Source organism: Cucurbita moschata, unplaced genomic scaffold (genome assembly GCF_002738365.1).
Source record: "Cucurbita moschata cultivar Rifu unplaced genomic scaffold, Cmos_1.0 Cmo_Scf00003, whole genome shotgun sequence".
NCBI classification, from domain to species: domain Eukaryota; kingdom Viridiplantae; phylum Streptophyta; class Magnoliopsida; order Cucurbitales; family Cucurbitaceae; genus Cucurbita; species Cucurbita moschata.
In genome coordinates this window covers 1369535-1377282 of record NW_019268519.1, presented here as the reverse complement: position 1 = coordinate 1377282, position 7748 = coordinate 1369535, and the positions used below count along the sequence as shown (strand labels likewise).

The 7748-nt window shown below is 33.8% G+C and overlaps 2 protein-coding genes across 2 annotated transcripts; one reads left to right on the top strand and one right to left on the bottom strand.

Annotated features, from left to right (window-relative positions):
* Nucleotides 1-1615: 1615 nt before the first annotated feature.
* Nucleotides 1616-2879, bottom strand: LOC111433607 (transcription factor JAMYB-like). The gene is made up of 3 exons (XM_023070701.1): nucleotides 2656-2879; nucleotides 2458-2587; nucleotides 1616-2329 (listed from the first exon to the last, which is right to left on the bottom strand). The coding sequence occupies exons 1-3, from the start codon at nucleotides 2858-2860 to the stop codon at nucleotides 1807-1809; spliced, it is 858 nt and encodes a 285-aa protein (XP_022926469.1). The 5' UTR covers nucleotides 2861-2879; the 3' UTR covers nucleotides 1616-1806.
* Nucleotides 2880-4855: 1976 nt separating this feature from the next.
* LOC111433616 (transcription factor BEE 1-like) lies at nucleotides 4856-6258 on the top strand. Its single transcript, XM_023070715.1, has 6 exons — nucleotides 4856-5249; nucleotides 5345-5467; nucleotides 5555-5620; nucleotides 5702-5770; nucleotides 5849-5926; nucleotides 6006-6258. The coding sequence occupies exons 1-6, from the start codon at nucleotides 4914-4916 to the stop codon at nucleotides 6093-6095; spliced, it is 762 nt and encodes a 253-aa protein (XP_022926483.1). The 5' UTR covers nucleotides 4856-4913; the 3' UTR covers nucleotides 6096-6258.
* The last annotated feature ends 1490 nt before the right edge of the window (nucleotides 6259-7748 follow it).

The following is a 7748-nucleotide window of genomic DNA, read 5'->3' as shown; positions in this document are numbered from 1 at the left end:
GCTCCTTTTATTGCCCAAATTCAATGTAACCTACTTTATCTTTAATATATATATATATATATATATAGCTATATGTTATTAAATCTACATTTAGCTTTAATGAGTATAAATCGTATAATTAAATTATACTATGTTATTGAAGCAACTGATGATAATTGAATTCTACAACCTCAATTGCTATTCTACCGTCTGTATTAATTGTGATTTTACTGTTAATAATTATCGCTATTACTGTTATGGATCATCTATTATTAAATTATAACATTATTAAATTGACGCAGAAAAATCAAACAAATTTATTTATAAAAATATTTTTTTGAAAAAAAATGTAATTTTTGATGTGAAAGAAAGAAGGGGAGAGACCCGATTCTACGTATGGATCCACTTAGGACAACACATTAATGAGTTTAGAAAATGATTGCCGCCGACGGCATCGGGAGATGGCGCTCGCTGTCGTCTCCAAATTTCCTTATTGACTTCCGCCCTTTATTTATTTATTTATTATAATATCTTTAATTTCATTACGTCATCTTTTCCTCGAGTTCATACTTCTCTTGCACACCAGCTCTATATTTTTTTATCACTCTGGATCATATTCTTATTCTTTCTTTAATAAAAAATTAAATATTCTCCTTTATAAATATGTCACGCATTATGTAATGTATATTGTGATTTTCTCGTCACATCACATCATACAATCTATAGAAAATTCTATGTTCAAAACTATATATTAAAAATTCAATGACGTATTTCTTTATTTTGAATTAAATTTCTTTGAAATTTCTTAAGAGTTTTGGTTTTCTCTTCAATATTATTCATTTAAAAATTTTAACTTTTTTTTTTTTTTTTTTGTCAATAATGGTCAAGAATTTGCTTAAAATTGAAGCTACCCAGATTTAGAAAGTAGTCAAATTGAAAACAAATTGCATTATTATTATTTATTTATTTTTGTGGAAAAGAGAATTCCATAAAAAGAACTTTATAGATGCTTTGAATAGTATGAAGGAAAAAAGTAATCAAACTAGAATCACCCATCCTTTTAGTGACAGTGATGCGTGGGGTGAAATATATTAAAATGTTATGATTTTGAAATGGGTGATGATATTCAAAACTATATTTATAAAAAATAGTATGATTGTGAACGTTCACATCAATTATCACTAAAAATAAATATTAATTTATTATAAATTATGGCGTGAATATATATGAATAATAATTTAAAACTGTTTATGATAAGTATAAAAGTCGACATCACAATCTAATGGTTGTAATAGTTGTATTAAATTCATCATCACATGGATAAGGTCCACGAAGTCGACATATCTACACGCCACTGTAAACGTGTAATGCTATATGCATGTTTATCTATAAAAACGCTCATATGCATTTAAAACTTGAAAATCAATTTTATTTATAAAAAGATTATTTCTCGCTTTAAAATTTTTAGTAATTAAATTTACATAAAATTAATAATTATTTGAAAGTGAGTTTGGTGGATAATATTTAAAATATTAAATAATTAATTGAAATTGAGAATTTATGGGTTAAAAAAAGCATGGAATCTATCTTCAAATCATAAAGTCTATAATCTAACAAAGAAAATAATACAAATAGCTAAGGAATCAATATTTCTAATTAATACACATTTGATAAAATTACTAAACTAATTTCTCGTTATTTTTTTTTCACAGAAATAAATGTAAAAAATTAGAAAAGGAAAAATCGCACACAATTTCATTTTGCGGCTTTGTGGGGTCCATCTTCCAAAAAAAACAAGAACCCAATAAGCTGTTTTAAATGTTCCAATTAGAATTGCCACAATCCGTCAAAGTTCCACAAACAGCCGCCGAAGGAATCGTCGTCGTCAACCCAACCCGTTAACGGTGACCGGGAATCGCCAATTGGGTATTGAAAATCCGCCGCCGTCATCTCGCTGCCGTGGTTCCAAGATGGGACGTCGGAGAATGGATCGGAGACCTGCGAGATATCCATAGACTCCGAACTGGTGCTGTTCTGCTCCGTGTCGAAATGGCGGCGTTTGCCATCGGCTGCCGGCAGCGTATCCGCATCAGAAAGTTGAGAAGCAGGGCGTGCGGGTGGCATGTTCGGCGGCGGCGGCGGAGAAGAAAAAGAAGAAGAAGGGGAGTTAGAAGATTCATTTATTTGTTGGACCAATCGAGGGATCCAAAAACGGTTGATAATTTCCTTGAATTCAGAGCTGTTTGTGTCAATATTTAGAAGCTTTGCTTGCTTTTGCACTCGAGTTCTCCAATAATTCTTTATCTCATTGTCCGTTCTTCCCGGTAAGTGTTGCGCAATCTTCGACCACCTTTTCAAAATCAAATATTAATAAAAATGCAAAAAATGGGAGTGCATGGATTTATAAGTAAGAAATACATGTATACTAAATTCTTAATCGGAAGAGGAAAATTCCAATTACAATGAAAAGTTATATACCTATTGCCCCATCTAGAATGAAGATCGAGAATCAAAAGCTGTTCTTGAGGAGAAAGGTTTCCTCTTTTCACATCGGGTTTCAAATAATTAAGCCATCTCAATCTACAACTCTTCCCGGTCCGTCGAAGCCCTTCAAAAAACAACAAAAAACACATGAAAATAATTCATCAAAAGAGACTGAAAAAAGTTTTGAAATACCTGAACGAATGGCAAGCAAATTCCAGCGGCCTTCGCCATGAACAGAAATGGAATGAACAAGAAGAGAATCTTCATCAACAGTCCATGGGCCTCTCCTTAGGCCATTTTGGGTATCTTCAACAACGCTAGAGGAACAGCTACTGCTCTGGCTCTGGCTCTGGCTCTGGCTCTTACAAGGGGAAGCCATTAAAGAACAACCTCTCATAGTCTGGCAAAGACTCACTACTTTGTAAGCACACCATTATGTATATATAAAGAAAAGAATGTAAGCCGCCTGGGTATATCAAGTCTGCTAACAAAGGGGGTAGTATTTTCCACGTGCTCAAATTCCACTCCCTTCTCCAATAATAATATTATAAAATTATTCATAACGCGATGACGATGGCGACGACTGTGAAGACTGCATGAGCATGGGTCTACTTGGGAATTTACTTTACAAGTCAAAAGAAGAGGCTTGAATTTTAATGCTTTTTTTCTTCTTCTTATTCGTTTTGTTTTTTTTCTTAATAAAGAAACTACTTTAATAATTATTATAGTAATTTAATGAATTATTTTTACATAATTTTAGTGTAATGTATCGAATATACCGCATATACATTAATATAAAAAACAAAAAATATCCACATTTTAAACAATTTAAATAAAAAACCTACATTTTAAACAAAAGACGTGTCTAACTTTGATTTTACTAATATTGTTTTAATAAAAATTTATATTCATAGCCATAAAAATGGAAAACAAAATAATCTAAGCCACCAACCGCTGATTAAAAAGCCCAAGCCCAAGCCCAACAGTGGCCCAAGCCCAACAGTGGCCCAAGCCCAACAGTGGCCCAAGTCCCGATCCTAAAGAAAATAACTTTTTTCTTCTTCTTAGATTTGATTTAATATTTAGGAAACATTATTGAAATGCGAATAATTTGCACGAATTTCAAATGCATAATCCATTCATTAATCATTAAGCAACATAAATAATATTCCTTAAACGTGGATTAAGGATGAGCAATGATATTAGTGAATAATTAATTGGCTCAAAGCAATCTCAATCAATTTCATTTTCATATTGGTAGAAACCAACCAAAAAGACTTTAATGCTCATATTCAAGGCTGTTCCATAATTAACCCTACCCAACTATTAACAGAATAGTCCTTTCAAAAACAACTATTTACAAATAGTGGTGCCACACTAAAGATGAATTGCAATTTGCACCTTCTCAATATGGATATATTCATATTTATCCTCCAATATTTGCTTTTTAGGGTTATAAATGGGCATTTTGCCAAAAGTTTTCAAATAATTTATTCCTTAATAGTATATTAAATATGTATAATGGGAATTAAAGGGAAATTTTCAATTAATAAATAAATAATCCTTCCATAACTTTGAAGACTCTAAGTTTTAATTTGCCAGCTAATGCACACAACCCATAACTTTAATTTCATCTCCATTCTACTCTGCTTGCAACCCATTTTCAAAAGAGGTAGAAATTTGAAATATCATCCAACCGTCGAACAAGACAGGATATCCCAAACTTAGAGGAGAAGCGGAGGTTGAATCGAAGAAAGTTGAGAAACGGGTTGGGAGATCCCACATCGGTTGAATAGGAGAACGAAACATGTCTTATAAGAGTGTGAAAACTTCTGTTTAGTAGACGCATTTTAAAACTGTGAGACGGACGATGTGAGACTAACGACGATATGTAACGGGTTGAAGTAGAAAATATCTGCTAGCGATGGGCTTGACTGTTACAAATGATATCAGAGCTAGACACTGGGCTTTGTGCTGGCAAGGATGTGGGGCCCACAAGGGAGTTGAATTGTGAAATCTCACGTAAGTTGGAGATGGGAATATTATAAAGGTGTGGAAACATTTCTTTAGTACACGTGTTTTAAAACTGTGAGACTAATGACGATAACGAAAGAGTTTTCTTGTGGGACACCCGAAAGAGGTGCGGTGAGTGAAGCAGACAATATTTACTGGAGTCAGGGGGAGGAGAAAGGATTAATGCATCTCCTGAGACGGGACCCATACGAGGGGACAACCATAGAAGCTGGTCTCACCACCAAACACAAATACAAATGCTTCTCATTTTCATTCTTTTAAATGGAACAGTAAGGGTTTTGTATTGAGCCATGATTTAAGATAAACTCAAATCTTACACCCCCGAGTCTTCGATAGTATAAATAAACACATCCCTCAATCCCTTCCTTCATTATCCTAAACCACAGTTGTTTAAATCTCATTTCAAGCCTCTTTCCATGGATCCTGAGTTGCAGTCCTTCAAGCCATCCTTCTCCTTCCCTGACTTCACGGATCCCAATTTTGAGCTAATGGCTCACTATTCCGCTTCCAACCCAGCTGTTTTAGACAACCCATCTCTGAATTTCACCAACCTCTTGCCTTTCTCAAACGACATGTTCATCCCTCACCACCATCCCCCACCAGAATTCCCACAGAATTTAGGAGACTGTAACAGCTTCCAAATTATGCAGCAAGCCCCTCCGGATCCCCCAGCTTGCGCTGAATTTCATGAGATGAAGAAGAGAAGACCCATGGATGTTTCAGAGAGCAGCTCTGGAATTTCAACTTCAAATGTATGCATACAATTCTTCAAACCCCTGATTAATCGAACCATGGCGTTAATAAACTTTCCTCTGTTTCTCTGTTTCTCTGTTTGTTTGTTTTACAGAGGTCAGGGAAAGGAAAGAGATTGAAAAGCATAGAGAAAGAAGAAGAGAAATCAAGAAGAGAAGTGGTGCATGTCAGAGCTAGAAGAGGGCAAGCCACTGATAGCCACAGCTTAGCTGAAAGGGTAATACTATTAAATGATCTTAATCAAGAACAACAAACCAAACAAACAAAATTACTGAAATAGATTCATTGTTGTGACACGAATTAGGTGAGACGAGGCAAAATCAATGAAAGACTAAGATGCTTGAAAGACATTGTCCCAGGATGCTACAAGGTAACAACAAGAACAAGAACACGAACCCAAACATAACCATATTCTTGTCATTTGTTTTTTAAAAATCTTATTGTTTGTTAGACCATGGGCATGGCAGTCATGTTGGATGAGATAATCAACTATGTCCAGTCTCTGCAGAATCAAGTAGAGGTATAAACATAAATGAAATCTTACATTTCAATTGGTATAATATTTAATAATAATACTTTGATTTCTTTTGGATATCAGTTCTTATCCATGAAATTAGCTGCAGCTAGCTCGTTCAACGACTTCAACTCGAAGGCCGACGCCCTATCGAAATTACAGGTAATTAAAGGTTAAATTACAAGTTTAGTTCGGTATTAAACGGTGGATTATGGGTTAAGTTTGAGATTAATTGTTGAAGGCAAGAGCACATGAAGCAAGAGAATTGGAGAGATTGATGAGAGAAGGATATGGAGGAGTAGCTTGCTTCCACTCAACTTTGCCTCTTTGACTTCTGTTTCTGGATGTTGACTTCCATTACCCAAAACAATACTACAACAACATCATCCATTTTCGATATTTTTTTTTAGTTTTATATTTTTGGTCATCAATTAATGATGGTGTACTTAATACAATGGAAATTTATACTCGAATGAAGATCGTTCCAATGGAAATTTGTATTTCAATTTCATTTCATTTTATTATCTTTTTAAACAATATAAATATATTATCATTTAAATAATAGAAATATTATTTGGGTGTTATAAATTGGTTGGATAATGTTAGTTATGCAACTTAATTTGTTTATTAATTTTTATTAGAACCCAATGATTAGGGGAAGTCAAAATGGATTTTAGAATTTGTTGAGGTGTGATTCTGCGGAAGAATGTTTATAAAGTGTTTTAGAGAAAGTATTAAACCTTAAATAGGAAACCCTTTTTTCTTTATTAACATATATTTATTTATTTTTGTGGGAATTGGGCCCGAGATTTTCTATTGGACTAATATTTATCTAATAAGGAAAAAATGTTCTCCACTCTCTCCTCCATTCTTCGTCTAAACAGAGAATCCCCTCCTGATTCAGAGAAAGGAAATTAAAAACGATAATAATTCATATTAAAGCTATTATGTAATTAAGTATGATCTACTTATTTTGAGGTCGGCCGAGTTGAATAAATCATAAATTTTGGAATTAAAATAAAAAAGAAAAATGATAAAGGAAGAAGTCACAATCTTAATCACATGACGAGTTCATATTATTTATCGAATTACTAAAGGCCACACAACTAGTATTGTAATGTTTTAAACAAAGCTAAATTACACTCCTCCATTATTGTACTATAGTGTTGCCTGTCATCCTCCCAACTTTCAAATCTTTCACTTTGTCTCCTACTTTATTCTTTATAAAATTATTTATTTTTTTTTGAAATGTGTATCCCATAAATCCAAATCATAACCAAACATCGACGTATTAAAAATCGCACAGTCGATCGAATTATTAGAGGAAATGAAAATTAAATTTATAAAATACGTGATGAAACGAAACCTTAATAATTGATTATTAATTAGAAGGGGAAATGAAAAAATTGTGTTTGGCACCCAAAAACAGTGAAGTGAGTGTGATGCTTTAACAAAAAAGAAAGCTCCTAATTTATTTATTTCTACTGTCACACTCATTCTCACACCCAAACAGTGGTTTTGAAAGAGATGGTTCCCTGTTTCATCAATTTGCAAGGAAGACACAAAACAAAAAGGTCACTTTTATTTATTATTATTTTTCCATACTTAATAATATCTTCAAAAATGTGTTGGATGTTGCCAATTCATTGTTTGAATGATTGGATTGGGGAAAGAAGTTATGGGATGAGAGAGACTTGGAATTTCCTTGCTCTCTTTCTTTAGGGCGATGGTAGAGTAGATGCAATGAATCCATTGTTTGATGGGCCAGTGGATACCCCAAACCGAACATGGGGGCACCGGTGGGCTCAAACCCAAACCCAATATGACAACACCTCTTCCCTCACTTCGCCGAGCGTCTGTGCTAATGGATGGATTTTGAGTTTGGTTTGACTCCCACCCAATGCTTGCTTGCATTGTGTGTGCGTGTAATTGGAACATGCATGAACAAGATTTGAGGTGGGGTAAAGTTTGTGTGTCATTTTGT